General features: G+C 42.8%; 2 protein-coding genes across 9 annotated transcripts in view; one reads left to right on the forward strand and one right to left on the reverse strand.

Moving 5' to 3' along the window:
* mapk8b (mitogen-activated protein kinase 8b) overlaps positions 1-2,247 on the reverse strand; it is a 55,493-nt gene extending 53,246 nt beyond the window's left edge. For all 5 annotated transcript variants that reach the window (XR_015082401.1, XM_086015818.1, XM_086015819.1 and 2 more), the window contains exon 1: positions 1,920-2,247. The gene's annotated coding sequence lies outside the window, so the exon portion shown is untranslated. The remainder of the gene's footprint in view (positions 1-1,919) is intronic.
* A 756-nt stretch (positions 2,248-3,003) lies between these two features.
* Positions 3,004-14,535, forward strand: frmpd2 (FERM and PDZ domain containing 2). 4 transcript variants are annotated; one of them, XM_086017566.1, is made up of 30 exons: positions 3,004-3,260; positions 3,872-3,993; positions 4,068-4,231; positions 4,772-4,837; positions 4,990-5,169; positions 5,244-5,319; positions 5,395-5,482; positions 5,598-5,754; positions 6,179-6,250; positions 6,359-6,533; positions 6,656-6,791; positions 6,879-7,017; positions 7,137-7,289; positions 7,380-7,565; positions 7,673-7,832; positions 7,986-8,184; positions 8,357-8,457; positions 8,567-8,647; positions 9,227-9,334; positions 9,634-9,750; positions 9,855-10,033; positions 10,366-10,464; positions 10,854-10,947; positions 11,528-11,613; positions 11,684-11,879; positions 12,625-12,874; positions 13,250-13,494; positions 13,576-13,721; positions 13,918-14,000; positions 14,331-14,535. In XM_086017566.1, exons 2-26 carry the CDS (start codon positions 3,873-3,875, stop codon positions 12,858-12,860), a joined length of 3,369 nt encoding a protein of 1,122 aa, XP_085873692.1. In that variant the 5' UTR covers positions 3,004-3,260; position 3,872; the 3' UTR covers positions 12,861-12,874; positions 13,250-13,494; positions 13,576-13,721; positions 13,918-14,000; positions 14,331-14,535. The 4 variants fall into 4 exon arrangements, with proteins under 4 accessions (XP_085873692.1, XP_085873691.1, XP_085873695.1 ...); XM_086017565.1 differs by having other exon boundaries at positions 12,625-12,839; positions 13,428-13,494; XM_086017569.1 differs by lacking the exon at positions 12,625-12,874 and having other exon boundaries at positions 13,428-13,494.
* Positions 14,536-17,148: the final 2,613 nt, after the last annotated feature.

A 17,148-nucleotide genomic window follows, 5' to 3' on the forward strand; every position in this document is an offset into this window, starting at 1 on the left:
CAAAAACGACACAGTCCAGTAAGTCTATGTTAAAATTGCAGGCATGCCATCTTATCTGTCTCCTCTAAATCCTGTTTCAGACTTCCTACTCAGCTTTGCCTCCTCCTTTCCTTTGAACTCTTATCATAACCTCACCCACTCCCTCCGAATAGTCTGCAAAGGGGGCAGCCAGCCCGCAGGTACCCTGCTACACCATCGGATGAGCCCATCACGCAAACCTCAGACACCATATCTCAAAGTCAAATATGTCACATCTTTAATAGAGTTTCCTACCGTTCTAATCATATGCATGTCGCATACACCACCCGTCAGGTACAGCGGGCATTTAAGAAAATCAATGAATGATAATGGGCTGAATTAATTTCCATTTAGGTGACCGAATGGCAGAAGTGGGGCTCAGAGGTCAACAACATCTATTGATATTTGTACTGCAGCAAAATTTTACAGCTGCTTCACAACCCTGCGGTCACCGCCATCATCATTGTCATTACCGACATGGCCCTTTGGAGTAATGTTGATTCGTAAGTAACAATTAAGCAGCAAACACAAGAAGACAAGGTAGGACACTTCCAATCATAGATATTCATTTTCATTGGATGAGCTCTTACTGTTGATCAAGCCAATACGAGTCAAAGTCCACACAGACAAGTCTTGCCATGTTGATAATTCTGCCCCTGGTAAACAAGCCTTGCTCTTATCTAAATCGATGGCTAGAGGCATAACTATACTTAACATGGTCACTGCAATATTAAACAAATGCAGTCAAAATGGCAAAATTCATCCAAATAGTGTGCTCACTTTATTTCCAGATCCGATTTGTGCACTTTTCCTACCATACTTTACACCTCTACTACCAGCACAATTTGAAGGTAGTTTATCAATATTCTTCCTTATTGGGAATCTTCCAATCCCTACAAAGAAAGAATTAAATACCACAAAGTTAACACTAACACAACGACTTATGAACATAACTGTGTTATCAAAAAAAAAAAAAAAAAAAAAAAAAGGATTTGAAAAAGGGACCACTGCGGTACATGCAGGCACATGTATTGGCAAAAATTATGCATGGAATGTATCAATTCAAATTGAATGATGGGTACATTCCTCAATCTTGGCTGTCTTCAAATAAAGAGCTGTGCGCTTCAGTCTGGGGTTCCATTTACAGTAATTAAAGACAGAAAACCAAGTATATGGTCCATCTCAACTTACTTTATATTTAATAAACAAATGAGGAAGGGGTGGGGCTGAGGTGTCAACGATTCTCTCTTAGTGATATAGTGCGAACAATATGAGTAATAGTAATGCAACTAGAGACTGTAGACGCTGACAAGCTACCATACATTGTTTTTGACAAAGAGCATTAAAATTACTGCAGCAGAAGAATCAAGCTGCATTATGCAACTGCCAAAGACGGATATTCCCCATGCAATACGCAGGCCATGCAGTGAGGTCAATTCAATCATATCAAAAGTCTGGCGTTTTGACTGGAAATAAATCAATCGTTTAACATGTCAAATTGATCATTTTAAAGCATTTGGCCATTGCGTAACGTATGCAAAACACAACAATGTGTAAATGTGTTGACACAGACTGCCCTTTGTATGCAAGAGTCCATAGTAAGTCGCAGCATTAATAGCCCACTGTTTATTTCTATACACCGACGAGCGTTCATACTTTGCGGTTACTATGCAACCAAAACAGAAAAACAGTAGTATGTTTCAGTAGCTGCTCAAGCCTGGTCGCCATGTACCAGTTAGGCCAGACCTGTCCTATCTGCTGGAGTGGCGTGAGTAGCATACACACATTTACGGTCCCAAACGTGACCCAAATTCGGCACTTGCCATAGCCACCCCGCAACTGTTGACAATAACACCAGCAATAGACTTCACAGGTGAAAAATAACCCGACGTCGAGCTCACCCCTCTACGGATAATTCCAACAGTGTCGACCCGCAGTCGCCGATCGCTCGCTGCCTGCCGGAGACACAACCTGGGCGGTTTTGGAGACAAAACAACGCTTGAATCCTTCTGCGGAGACGCGTCGGGGGCCCTTAAACTAACAGGCCGGGGTCCCGGCAGTATACATGTGTGGCTTCGGCGTAACCTAATCTTTGAGCTTCCGTGACACAAGCAGTTTCTGCCATTTCATAGCGACGTCGGCGGAACCTTGCGACGTTTCCTCAGCTGCACAATGAGGACCAGGGAGGGACGTTCAAGATCGCCTGCGCGTTGCCGGTTGCTGCTGCGACTACTAGCGCAAAGCGGAAATGACGATTACGCAACGTTTTGCAACTACGCTGCGTTCAAGAGCACAACGCTGTACACTGCGAACAGCATCGTTTGGCTTTTTTCATATAGACATAAATGCATGGCTCGCACACACAATAATAGATTAAATTTTTTTATTTAGCTTAAATGTTTCTCACGGCATTCCACCAAACAAAAAAAATATAATGAAATAAGCATGATTTTGTTTCAATTTACTCCTAAATATTCTTAGTTTGTAAAGTAGAAACCACCCCTTCTAATCATTGAGTCGTTGGGAAGCACTGTTTTACTCAATCTCAGGATATCACAGAGCATTAAAAAAGTTTTTAGTTCCCCCCTGCAGTGTGAGCCAACCAACACGTCTACAAAGAGATTCTGCATTCCTTTGCTTCACTTAATGTGTGGAAGACGCCAGTGTTGTGGCAGGACAAGTCGGTTCTGGTTCGCCATGACAACCTCACAATGCCCTGAGCATCAGACAGTTCCTGGCTGAAAAGTGCATTGGCATGCTAGAGCAACCTGCCATTTGAAATATATATTTTGTGAGACGCCTCGTCTAATGGTGAAGTGTTCGTAGAGTACGAACGAAAGTGAACAAATTGATACAGTCTCTTGTGGTTGAAATGGATCATTAACACAATGCTGCTTCCACTAGATTGTCCCTTCACTTGCCCCAGCCGCCATTAGCTTGTCCAGCAAATCCAATTATGCGCTTAAGTCCCTGGTCTAAAAATAGTCGAAAATGACAGAAAACAGAGAATCAACACGTCACTAGTTGTGAGCGCAGAGGAAATGATATCAGTGGTTTGTAGTCTCTGCAAAGACAATTGATCTGTCATGAGGACATGATGACGATGATGATAGGTAACAAGCTGCCATGACAGATGGGGACCTGGCGACAAAGGAGAGGTGGATGACATGGCAGCGGGGAACGTCTAAGAGGAAGGATTAGATTCACAAGGCGGATGTCTGAGGGAAATTAAAGGGAATAAGGTAAGCTATACATTACATGTAAACAAATAGTTACCACATCTAAACATGATTAAAATTACCACCGGGAATACACAGTAGGCTACTAGCTCCACTACGATGCACAATAAATCATTTCTAACGCTATCGTTTCTTTACTACATTACAGCTAGTGTTGCAGCTTTCCGTGATTTGTTTCCCCCCTCACACACAGAAGGAAATGCATACATACTTGCTAATTTTCACTTGGCAGGTGGACACGTATTCAAGAATTAAGCAAACAACGCAGTAATGAGAGATAAGTATCTATAATGGTAATGAGAGGTTGGTCATACAGGACTCACACAAATAAAGACAACCATTTAGACTCAAATTCTTCATATGTGTTTTAGAGTCTTCATTGAAGCTAACATACAGTACATGTTTGGACTATAACAAAAGTTGTGATGTTCCACCCCCCCTAATTGAAAACCCAACTGTCTGATGACCGTTGTCTTCACTTTCCCATATAGGGCTACAGATCTAAATCTGGTTTGTTTGTTAGACATTGTTTACTGGCTGATATCGAGAGAAATTGAGGGCTTTTGTGGCCCACATAACAGGCTGCTGACATGCAGCTCTCTGTTTTCCATCAGGATGGGTACCTTTGTGACCCTGGCAGAGGTGCTAGAGGCCAGGGGTTCACCACTAGATGAGGATGAGGTCTGGTGTCTGTTGCTTGTCACCACCGAGGCCTTATTGGATGTTTCCAAGAAAGGTAATTAGCCTCCTGCAAATTCCCGCAAATGATCCACCTGTTATCCCCAACAGTTTCTGCTGTGGTCTGCTTAGGCTCTGGCAACATGTGCAGTGTCCTCAGCCCAGGCTCGGTGCTCCTGTCCGCTAATGGGCGTATGGCCTTCAAGAGCTGTGGGCGAAACGATGATGTGGCCTCCTTCGTGGCTCCTGAAGTCATTCAGGGTCACACTGCCTCCACAAGAACCACAGTTGAAAAGGTTGTAAAACTGAACAAGTAGAGACCATAGGTCGGATCAGTGTATGTTTCCTTCTTCGCACGCTACCATACAATTTCAAGTTATTTTTACATTTACTGGGATACTATAGTCCTATTAAAAGCAAGAAACACTAATGGTATCTAAAGTAGTAAAAGTCCAAAGTAGGATAGGTAGTTCATGAGCATTGGTTAGCCAGGAGCTATTTTCAAGGACACTTTTAACTTTCAGGGGTTACTGGACAATATCAAAGTAAGACCTGAAGGATTTAGCCTTAAAGTTGGTAGTAATATAGCTAGGATCAGTTCCTATATAAAATACAGACAATCCCACCCCAAGTCTTGCATAGTTTTCAGAGTTCATGTGAAATTCCCTTAACTTCATAACAAACACCAATACAGGGTGCAGTCCGTCTTGCGTCCAAAGTTTGCGGTGCGCCCCCATAGCCTTGAACATGATAGTTATTAGCCAATGGATGGTTACACCATTGTAATAGTAAATTTGGAATAACAAGGTGCCTTTTCTGTCCCTGCTTTCGCACAGACACTTGTGTACTCCCTGGGCATGACTTTTTACTGGTGCGTGGATTATCAGCTACCTCAAAACCAGGTAGTTTGCGCCTTCAACTGTCAACCATCCCATTAATAGCAGATAGTGAAAATGTATCAACCCCTTTCTCAAGAAATGTTCTTCCTGTGACCCTCCCCTCCCCTTCCCCGAAATGTTCTTCCTGTGAACCCCCCTCCCCTCCCCTTACCCAGCCTGTCCAGCTTAGTGCAGAGCTGGAGGGTTTACTCTTGAGCATGTGCGAGGACACGGTAGTGAGGCGGACAGACCTGATGACGGTGCTAGAGACCTGCGAGCTTCACCACAAGACCTTTATGCTTCATCCAGCCGAAAGGCTTGTCAAGCAGCTGGTGGAAGACATCTACAGAAACTCGGTTAGTGGACAACGAACCACAAATTGGTTGGTTTCCGCTGGTTTTTACTGACAGCACAAACATCCTTGTAAAAGGCAGATCCCGTGTCAATAACAGAAAATGGATCTCTGATGAGTGATCGCAGTCAGATCATCAGAGACAAGTTACATGGTAAGAAAAGTGATTATATGATGTTAGACAAAAAATTACACAATGTAGCTTACTCAATACTGGATTGTATTTCAGGGCGGTCTTTTTGTAACTCTACATGGTTGACAAAAAAGAAGAATTCCAGAAGATTCTCAGGAGCATCCTTTACACCTGAGTCCATAGGGTATGTAATGATGTGATGCATCTCATTTCAGATATTTCAAACAAAAGCTGAAACCTTGGTTAGTAGATCTCAGGAGTGACAGATTGAAGAGAATGATGAAGTCATTCCTGTTTAGGATCCCCTCGGGATGTCGACGCACCGAGAGTAATGGGAGCTGGCAACAGTTCAATCACACTGTCTGCAGCCCATACCTGGATAGCAGTCGACGTGCTAACTCGAGATTTCTCACACAGTTTGAGTCGACAATGAGTTTGAATGAGAAAAAAATGAAGGTGAGGAAAATTGCTATTGCATGTGCGAAATTAACAGAGATGGGCATTCCGTCAGACTCACGTTTTGCTAATGATTGACGAATGACGGAACACCTTTAAAAAATGACGGACTGTTAGTCCATCAGTGCTGGATGCCCGTTTTTATGGCATTTTTTTGGCGCGGGGGACTGACTGAGGGACAACGGATTTCTGACGGACTAGCTGACGGACTGAGATTACAATTCAGCTTGTCATGAAAAATGACGGACTGACAAATGACGGACGAGTACTCTGGCCATTGACGGACCAGCAAAATTTAGTAAAATACCCACCTCTGGAAATGAGTATCATTCAAACTAATCTGTAAAATAAACAATTTCTTTTAGTTGGGGGTTCTGAATGAATAATTATTCTATTTTTGTATTTGTTCAATCCTTTGTTGTAGGATATGGGTCCAGAGTTTCTTAGAATGACGGATGAGCCCGTGGTTGTCTTAGAGCTGCCTGGATCCATTTTGGTGAGAGCCCAAAGGAATTCATGATAATCAACCATTACAGTTTTTTGATAGAGCTAAGTCATTTAGAAAAGCATTTTCATTCGTTCTTCCATTTTGTTTTTTCAATAGTCAAAAAAAGGGAAATCATCCACCACGCAGAGAGAACTGACTGTGGTGATGCCAAATGGTCAGAACATAGCCGTCAAATGTGAGGTGAAATCCAGAGGCGGTGACGTGTTTGACATGATTGTCGCTCACGCCAATCTAGTGGAACACTTTTACTTCGGCCTTGCTTACATCGATGGTAAATGAACAATTGCATCTACAGACATATTAAAGGCTATGACAATTCAATTGATGTATCATCTTTATAAATAGTGTAATACCACAAAGGATGTGATAACACACGTCTCTCTCTCCCATCAGATAACGAGTTTTTCTTTGTGGACAACGATACCAAGATTTCCAAAGTTGCTCCAGATAGCTGGAAGAAAGTGCCTTCAACCACCTTTGTCCTTTTCTTCAGGGTCAAATTCTTTGTCAATGACATTTCTACTATTTTGTAAGTGTTTTTGCTACCTAGTGACCCCCCTCAAAATTACCCTTTGCTACAAATTAGTAGAACTGATTCGGAGTGGCATCTTACCAGGCACAAACAGACCTACCACCAGTACTACCTCCAACTCAGAAAAGACCTCTTAGACGACAGATTGTCCTGCCATGAGGAGTCTGCTCTGTACCTCGGCGCTCTGGCGTTGCAGACAGAGTATGGGGACTGCATGCCTGAGGTTTGGAATAAAAATGGTCCGAATGTGAAGTTGAAAAGACCTCATAATGTACATGAGATGTGTTTCAATTGGATAATTAGATCAAAAGGATCAATAATGCTGCTGTTTTTTTTCCCCAGGTGTATGGTAGAAACTACTGTCGCCCTGATCAATATGTCCCCAAAAGTGTGATAGAGAAACGTGCCTTGCCTTATATTCTTGGAGAATTACAACGGCTCCATGCAAACAATGCTCAAATGCTCACAGATGAATCAGAACTTGAGTTCCTCAAAGTAAAAAATTTGATTAGAAATCCTTCATTTTGATGCACACATTCTGTAATTGATTTTCCTCAACAACAGACTTTGGTACCGATCATGCAGGTGTGTCTGCAGTTGCCTGAATACGGTGTTTTGTTCCACCGTGTGACACGTGAAAAAAAGCCTGTCGAAGGAGAAATTATCCTCGGAGTTTGTGCCAAAGGCGTTATTGTCTATGAGGTGAAACATGGCTGCCGAAGCACGAGCCAGACGTTTTACTGGAGGGAGACAGAAACTATTTCCTCCAATGTGAGTGCAATGGTAAACCTAAACTATCCAACAAATGATTACAAAACAAATGTTTAACTTATTAACTAATCCTATGGGGGCAATAAATGTCCTTTATATTCTTCCAGAGGCATAAATTTATAATAGAGTGTCGGGCTAGTAAGAAGAAACACACCTTCATCACAGAGACGTCCAAGATAGCCAAATACCTGTGTAACCTCTGCTCATCACAGCACAAGTTCAACAATGAAATGAATTCTCGTCAGCTCAGTCACTGCATGGTCTCAGGTCAGTTAATGTACTTCATTTTTCATTTCAAAGTGTTTCAAAGTTCTGTGACGTCTTCGATTTCTTTTTTTCTTTTTAGTCCGGAAGACTGCAAACATTATGATTGTAATAAACCTCTAGTTTGGTGGATCATTTTGTTGTATTTGTCTCTAGATGAGAACATTCCTCAATATGCAACAGCTTGCCGGACTCAAAACAGCCGGTTCAAGTCCATCATGGGTTCTGAGACCCCGCAAGATGACAGCGGTCTGACCACTCCTCAACACGAGTCCCTGACAAGGCTTTGCGAAGACGTTGCTGCTAGGATTGAGGCCCGCTTCAAACTGCAGCGCCAGAGCCTTTATGAACAAAGGTACACAATCATCTGTTTTGATTCTAATCCCCGATGAACACAGTTTTCCCTGTTCCCCTCCAATTTGGTCTTCAACTTTCTGTCTTGGAACCACAACACATGTTGCATTTTAAGGACTGTGTTGTTGGACTGTGTGTGAATTCAATGCAATTCTGAAATGTCTCCTTTGCAGCACATGCTCCAGCAGTCAGTGCGGCAGCACCGGCATGCGTTCTCCAGCCTGTTCTCCGAGAAGTGGATCCGAAGCTCCGTTTAGCTCACCGGCAGCCAGAGGTACACCCGGTCATATACGTGTAGAGTAGCTTCTGGTTAGTCTCGTCAACGTTAGTTTACAGTAGTTTAGAACAGTATTTGCCTGAGTGCAGATTTATATGTCGCACAGAAACTCCCACTAAACAAGGGCCACCGTCAGAAAGAGAGGTTCTATGTGTTTCTCTGAAGAAAGACCCGAAGCTCGGCCTCGGTAAGATTTTCGTACAGCACTGTATAAGTTTGTTTCAGTTTTGATTAATGCCTTTCAGATTGATTGGATTGAGTGTCTTTTGGCTGTTCTGCTGTATTTTCTATACTTGGAAGTGGGTGAAGCAGAAGTCAACCCCAAAATGTTCTTTATAACATGTTCTATGAACCTCCAGTCGTGTAAACACAGCATTGGGATTAATATTGTGTTTGTGGACTATGAGTTAAGTAGCAAAATTCCCCCGTTTTAGCTATCTCAGGGGTCAGCCATTTTGCCACTTGCTGTCAACTGAGAGTGACGTCACAACCTTGAGCAACTGCAATGTCATTTTCAGTCGACAGGCAAGTGGCAAAATGGCCGCCTCCCGAGATGTTCAAAAACTGATAGATTTTACTGTTTAACTCATTTTCCACAAACACAATATTAAGCAGAATATTGTGTTTACACCAGTGGGACTCCATAGAACACATTATTGTCAAGAAAATGTTTGGGTTGAATTCCACTTTAAGGACTCAAAGTGGTAAGATCATTTGCAAATGCAGTGACAATAGCCCTGTTGGTCCATATCATGTGTTCATGCAGGCATCATGATTGTGGGAGAAGACACAGTCGGACGTTATGATCTGGGCATTTTTATTGCCTCTGTAGTGCCTGGGGGACCTGCTGATAAGGATGGACGTATACGAGCAGGTACAGAATCTAAATAAATCAAATGAAGATGAAATGTTCCAATCCACCTAAAATATTTCTTGACTGCTTTGAAAATATTTTTTTTCTGCATTTACAATGAATTGATTGGTCTTTTCTAGGCACGACATACTAAAACTAAAGGACCCTTAAACTTCTCTGGACTAGAGTGCTTTGTGATGCGATGAATTAGTATTTTTCTTGTTTGGCCATAGAGCATATTAGCGCGTCTATTATGACCACTGTACTTTGTATGATGTGGTTTTGGTAGAAACCTAAATTCTAGTGACCTTTTCCCTTAGGTGGTCGCCTGATCTCTCTGAACCACATCAGCTTAGAGGGCGCCACCTTTAGCGAGGCAGCGGAGGTCATGCAGAGCAGCCCGGAGGAAGTGCAGCTTATTATCTCACAGCCAAAAGGTGCTCTGTGTGTGTGCATATGTGTGTACGCATGTTGGGGAGGGAAAAAAAACAAATGAAATATTTTGCACTTATCCCATGAATCTGTTCATTTTTAATCTCAGCCCCTCAAACTCCAAACACTCTGCGGCCTTCTGTGTTGAGGAATTATGAGTCGCAAACCACGTTGATGGCGTACGGACAGCCAGGGGACAGCCTGGATGAGATTGTCTCCGTCATGATGGAGCCAAAGACTGGCAACAGACTTCAGCCTCCCCAAGAAGTCCGTATCCTAAACGCGCAGGTAAAGCAACATTTCTGAGCACATGCTGTACACTCCCCTCCAAAAAGTATCGCAACAAGTAAGGTCACTTGCGATAATTTTGCTGTAGAATTAAAAAGCATTCGTGTTTGATAGGCTTTCTTCATCTTTTGATAGCAACCACTTTTTTATTTTCATTTTCATCGCAAATAGTTGGCCTCACCGTTCTTAACTTTTGGAGGGGCGGTGTACAACAATGCACAGTATAGTATGTAAAACCGTTCTGTAACTCTTATCCACATGTTCATCAAACTACTGTGACTGTACAGTATTTGAGAGCCGAGTGCATAACAACAGGTTTGTGTCATTTTTAGGACGGCTGTTTGCTTTCTTCCTCTCTGAACTGTGTAAGGTCGGAGGAGAACATAGTGAAGCTCAAGAAGGTAGCCGGAAGCCTGGGCATCAGCATCACTGTGAGTTTGCAAAGGGTTTTCTGAGGAGTTGTACATCTTAGTACTGACTGAATGTGGAGAAATATAGTGGAGGCCAAAATGGTTGACAGCATATTACTATATAGTTTAAGAGTTCAATGATTGCAGAAAATGATGACGCCGGCATCCACCGGCGGTCCAGTTATGCAGGCTTCCTTTAGTCTACGAGGAAACAAGCACGACTCATCCACAGGAGTGGGTCACAAAGTCTGCTTGACTCAATCTCATTAACATTTCCTGGTCCAATAGGATTAAAGACAGAAAGAGTGCTCCTGTTGTTATAGCAAACCTGCTGCTTTGGCCAATGTCGCAGTATTACTTAGATGATTTATTTGTATTGAATTAATGCAAGGCTAAATACTATCATTCAGGATGGCGTCAATTCTAATTCACCCAATGGAGGAATCTACATCAAGAGCCTTGTTCCGGGAGGGTCTGCTGAGAGGGATGGGCGCATACATGCAGGTATAACTAAATGAAATAAAAATAAAAATAAATGCATTTTAAAACCATACTATGAATTATGTGACCTGTTGCATTCAGGTGACACTCTAAAAAAATCCACCATAGGCACGACGTAAAATGAACAGACACATGAATTTAAAAAGCCCACACATAAAAATAGCTCTCAAAGCCAATTTTTTTTTAACTTAATTTCTTTTTCAATGTTGTTTATAAAATAGAATTTCTGTCCATATGACACTTTTCCAACAAAAATGGCTTAGCGTTAGGGCCGATCAGTTGGTGTGCGTGCAGTTGTGTTGTCAGTCATTTTTATTTTATTTTAATCATTACATACATTTTTAAAAAATGTTCCTATAATTTTATCACAGTGCAAATGTTAAAGCGGCGCATGATGTAACAATTGCTAAGAATTTATTACATTGAAAATTAAAAGTTTTGGACCTACTACGCTACTGTATTTCAGTGTAATGTAAAGAAGCTTATCTGACACACACACACAGGCGCACCCATACCGGTACACACGAGCACGCACACAAAAGATAGTGAAAATATGATTGTACTTTTTTGTTTCCTGTTCCAGGTGACAGGATATTAGAGGTTGATGGGATTAGTTTTCAAGGGGTCACCTATAAACAGGCCGTGGAATGTCTGTGCAAAACTGGGGAGGTAAGTGCAAAACGTTTACACTTGAGTGGGATGCTGAAGATCTGAAAATCTCCCACCCTTTCTTCTCCAGATGGTGACTTTGGCTCTGGAGAGCGTGCCGATGAGCTTTCCGAGAGTTTCTCTAAGCACCTACACTGACACCAGCGAACCCGCTCATAACATTGATGCAGCTACCAGGCAGCTCAGGATCAACAGTGCCTCGTCCATTAGTACCCCTTCCCATATCTTCTGTGACGGGCCCAAGGATTACAACTTTGTTACTGACGGTATGTTCACAAACACTGTCACTGTTGGTCGCTTGTTGTAAGGTATTTTGGCAGACAATTTACCCAAAGACTGGACGAATGAATATAACCGTGCTCAAGATAGATCTTCGTGAGAGAGCCAGCAGTTGTCACTAAGCTGAGTGTTTAAAAAGCAAACTCATCTGACTGCATGAAGATGAACTTTCACACACTTCCTGATCTTCCTTTCTGACCCTGACCTTCCTCTTCTTATCCCTCTGGCCTCCTCCTTCATCCCTCCTGCTTAATATAGAGAGTAGATCATATTCTAAGGAATGAGCAAGTTCTGCGAATTTTTCCTCTGGCCACTTCAGTTCCTAATCTGTCACCTGCTTATTCATGGGAGGGTTTTCTTTTTTATTATTAGTCTTTGCTTTTGTTGTGTCTGCAAAAGCTGAGAGGACACGCAAGTCATGATTTCTTTACTTTGAAATTGTAATTTAATATTAACTGTACGTATATGTATTACTGCAACCAATGCAAAAAAAAAAAAAATGCAGTTGGTAACAAAGTAAATGTCGCATCAAAGAGGCAAAATGTGCTTAAAAAAAAAATCTAATATCAGCCGTTGAATCGGTCGGGCCCTACTCAGCACACCCAAGGTAACTGTCACTCCAAAATCCCAATTGGATGCCGAGTCGTGTTAAGTTTGATGCACTATCAAGCATTTTCTGTTATTCTCTCATCTTCCCTACATCTCCATTGTCCCCCACCAAATCCCCCTCAGAGAATACACAGGAAGTAACTCTGACTAAGAGCGCCATTGGTCTGGGCTTCAGCTTCGTTATGTGTCAGCTGGACCCGCCCATTCCGGACTTTGGCAACCTGATCCGGATAAAGCAGCTTTTCCCCGGCCAACCGGCCCAACTGAGTGGCAGGATCAATGAGGGAGATGTACTTTTGGCCATCAACGGCCAGTCGCTCAAGGAGCTGTCTTATCCAGTATGTGGATTTGGCTTTTAAATGTGATGGATCACCTCTAGGCGGCACGGTGGTCGACTGGTTAGCACGTCCGCCTCACAGTTCAGAGGTCGTGGGTTCGATCCCGGCTCCGGCCTCCCTGTGTGGAGTTTGCATGTTCTCCCCGTGCCTGCGTGGGTTTTCTCCGGGTACTCCGGTTTCCTCCCACATTCCAAAAACATGCATGGTAAGTTGATTGGATACTCTAAATTGCCCCTAGGTGTGATTGTGAGTGCGGATGTTTGTCTCTGTGTGCCCTGCGATTGGCTGGCAACCAGTTCAGGGTGTCCCCCGCCTACTGCCCAAAGACAGCTGGGATAGGCTCCAGCACGCCCCGCGACCCTTGTGAGGAGAAGCGGTACAGATAATGGATGGATGGATGGATGGATCACCTCTAACGAACTCTTGGAAATGTTTGCATCAAGTTTGTTTAGTTTATGAAAACGTCAGTTCTTATACTGAATCCGCCACCTGTGTGATGGATACAATTTGGCTCTATGATTATTTTTGCTCATATAAAACCCACATTTGGTGTAGCTTTCATGATTTACAATACATATTTTTTTCTAGAAAGTACTAAAATTGTTCAAGACGTCAGGCCCTGAGGTCCGATTGACGCTCTGCAAGCCTTTACCAGGTATTTATTTACACACACTTTGTGGCCATACATAAAGGCACTCTTTTTACATTTTAGTTTCTCACTTTGTGTTTTCTTCAGGGGTCTTTCCGTCTGTCCATCAGCTTACAGGAGGAACATGAGTCAGTCGCGCGTCACACAGCAGCAACCGAGAACATTTCGAGGCAGGTCTCACGCATTCTGATACTGATACATCTCAGATACGAAGATCTGCTCAATGAGGACAGGTCAGTGCTGTGTGACCTAACATTTGATTACGACCAAACAAACAGCTGGAGGTCTAAATTCTTGAGGCTTGCTCCATGATTGAAGAATTAGATGTCATTCAGTAGTTCAGTGGGATGATGACTTTTTTTTTTTGATGCATGCATAAAAACAGACTGATTTATTTTACGACAATGACGTCTTATTTTATATTCCCAGCATACTAAAGAAACAGATTACCAGAGTGCAGGCGAAACACGGGCGCCAGGAGTTTGTTTGTGGAGAGAAGAACCAAAGTAAAGGTGAGGAACTGACTGCACACTGTATTAATACATATTTGAGACTTGCGTTTATATAGAATGCCAGCATTTTCACTCGTCCTTACAATAGATTAGTTGGGTCTCTTATGTATAAGGTCTACGTGTTAACCAGCCACATAAGCATAAAAAACATTTGAATCATCCTCACTCAAATGTAGCAAACTGGCTAGGTGGGAAATATTACAAAGCATCGACCAGAAGATGGCAGACTTGTGCTTAAAATAGTCAGATGCCCCGTTTTGAGGGTTCAATGTTATTGCACCTACTAGCCAATAGGTGCTGATAGTGTAATGTTTATTTTTTCTTCCACAGGTAACTGGAATACACACCAAAATACGACGGCAATTCTGGTCTTTTAAGGATAATGATGCTTCTTTGCACCATAAAAGAATACCGTGTGTGATGCTTCTGTATATGCATCATGATTTATAGATTTTTTTTGTTTGTTTAATATAGTTGACATTTTGTTGGTGGAAGCTACTATTTTCAGAACAAAATAAAACCACCTGAACCAGAATCTGACTTCAATGTGAATGATTCCCCCACTTAAAAACAAACAAAAAAAAAACCCAGTAATTAAATGTGAAGACAAATTGGGCAATGCAGACACTCGCGCACAGCTCCCTGGGTGAGGAGGAGCCAGTAATCGTCCCTCGTAAAATAAGGGTTCCTGTATTTCGAGTAGTGCATCTGGATCTCATCAGAACTTGTGCTCCCTTTGCAAATGATCCCAAATGTTTCTAATTATGCCAGTTGAGACGGCCCAAGGCTGTGTGCGTATGTTTTTGTGTGTGTGTAATCGCCCTGAAGGACATGTACACCCAAAGACTAGCCTCTGTTTATTCATGAGCGGAGAAACAGAAATGGACAGCGCGGTCTTGACCTCTGCAGCCTCTGCTTAGGTCACTGCACCTGGCGATGACTGACGAGGGAATGACGGAGTATGGGCAGATTTTCACTCAGCTTTCCCCTGTGACGTCGCTGCGCTATCACTTGAGGCATAAAGCAATGGTGATGATGTCGGAAACATTGGTTGAAGGCCAACACGTCGTCCACGGAAGAAGCTTAAAGTAGTGGGCTTGCATAGAACATATTCTTGAAAAAAATATGTTTGGGTTGACTTTAATGACCCCCTTTTAATGAAAAGGTGTCAAGTAAGGAATTTATTGACACTTTTGACCATCTGACTCAAAATGTCCTCCCCAGAATCAAAACGGCGTAAGACGTACAGGACACGCAAACAAACACAAACTACCAGGACTACTTTTGAGCATTCGATTACAGCAATTACAGCATAACCATGGGGTGGTTTTTTTTTCAATAGACTGCCAACACAAGGGCATGGATAAACATGATTGTTGTTATGCTCGGGCCTCGTGAAACACCACCCAGACAAATGGGCACAGTGATGCTTTTTGGCAGGCCTCGCTCAGCATTACAGGTTACTGTTCACATTTTCCATTGCCGCTATTGTGACGCACGCTGCAGTTGAGAGACAGCAACGGATGCTCGGTGCACGCATCAGGCCATTTGCCTGCCTCCGTGTCTCCTCTCACTCAGCTAATTTCCACATATAAAGTGATTGTGCTAAGTGGACTGCCATTATTTAAAACAAACCATGTTATTGCGATAGATCTTGAATCCATCACCATGGCTGACGGAAATCCTTAAATATCCTATTAAGGGTTACCTGAAGTGAAAACGGACATAACAATTACAATGACATCCTGAGCAGAAGTATCTCATAATGACAACAATAGTAATTGAGCATTTTAAGGGAGCAGACTGCAAAAGACCTTTTTATGTGAGCCACTGATGCAGTGGAGCTTGAAAAAGTAAGTGAGGGGACGTCAATGATAAGGACGTAGTCAGAGAGTAATAAAAGTTCAATATGTGAAATGAATAGAGGTTGAAGGGGCTTCACACACATGCACACAAATTGTCTCGCAGCAATAATGTGTCAAAGTTCAGTGTGGGAGGTCATCCCAAGAGGATGTTGGTTGACGCACCCGTGGGACAAATTCTACAGCTCTTTCAGCGGAAATGATCATCATATGTCTCCGCTGCATTAGGAAAGCAAAACAGCGTGGTGAGATAACCATGGAGACCCTGGATATAGTACTTTACATTGAAATGACTGAAAAATGTGCTCACTCGCCAACAGGAATATGATACCTCGTTTAACAAAATGCAGGCGAAAGATTTGACAAGGACTGACAAACTAGACACAAGGGGAAAAAAATGACAAAACTAAAACGGAATGAAAACCAAATTTGCTCATGCTGTATGAAGGAAACCGATAGTATAAACCACAATTGTCAAACGCCACACCTCTCCTTTTGAGCCAAAGCTTGGGATGGAACTGTAGAGCAAAAATAGGATGGCCATAGTCCATCCAATCCATTATCTTCCCTCGGTTGTCCAGTTCAAAGTTGGCAATGACAGCAGTCTTCCTTGTCTCTGGCCACCTCCCCAGTTTCCCTGAGGGGATACTGAGGCGTTCCCAGGCCAATTGTGAGATCGTTCCTCCAGCGTGTCCCAGGTCTGCCGCAATGGCCTCCTCCCAGTTGGAAGTGTCCAGAACACCTCACCAGGGAGGCATCGGGAATACAAGTAGAGGGCAGGCCACTTAAAATGGCTTCTCTCCATGAGAAGAAGCAGCCCTCTTGAGTTCCTCCCTGATGACAAAACCTCTAATCGGACCTCTTGAATCCACAAATTTCTGCTTTCGGTTTGCTAATCACCATTGGTGAGGTCCTCACCATGAAAGTCCAAACTAGTGTCCAGATATTTTTGGATGCTGCACCGATCTCACAGTCTTTCCTTCCATTTTTTTTTTTGCGAACAAGAACCCACTATGCTTAAATTCCAGGACTGCGACCCCAAATCAAAGTGTGCAAACCACCCTTTTCCTACTGAAAATGATGCCCTCAGATTTAGAGGTACTGGTCTCAATGAAGCCATCAGAACCAAATCACCCAGAAATACAATAGCAGTTCAGATCCAAGAAGTTTAATTTGGTTGACATTTCAGTTGGATCGGGTGTTTAGATGTCAAACTCACCCGATGGTTCAATGCCCTCCAACGTCCTAGAAGTGTGGTTCACCCGACTCAGACATTGTGGAGAGTA

The sequence above is a fragment of the Filicampus tigris genome, chromosome 19 (genome assembly GCF_054856515.1).
Source record: "Filicampus tigris isolate MCC_2025a chromosome 19, RoL_Ftig_1.0, whole genome shotgun sequence".
Taxonomy (NCBI): Eukaryota; Metazoa; Chordata; class Actinopteri; order Syngnathiformes; family Syngnathidae; genus Filicampus; species Filicampus tigris.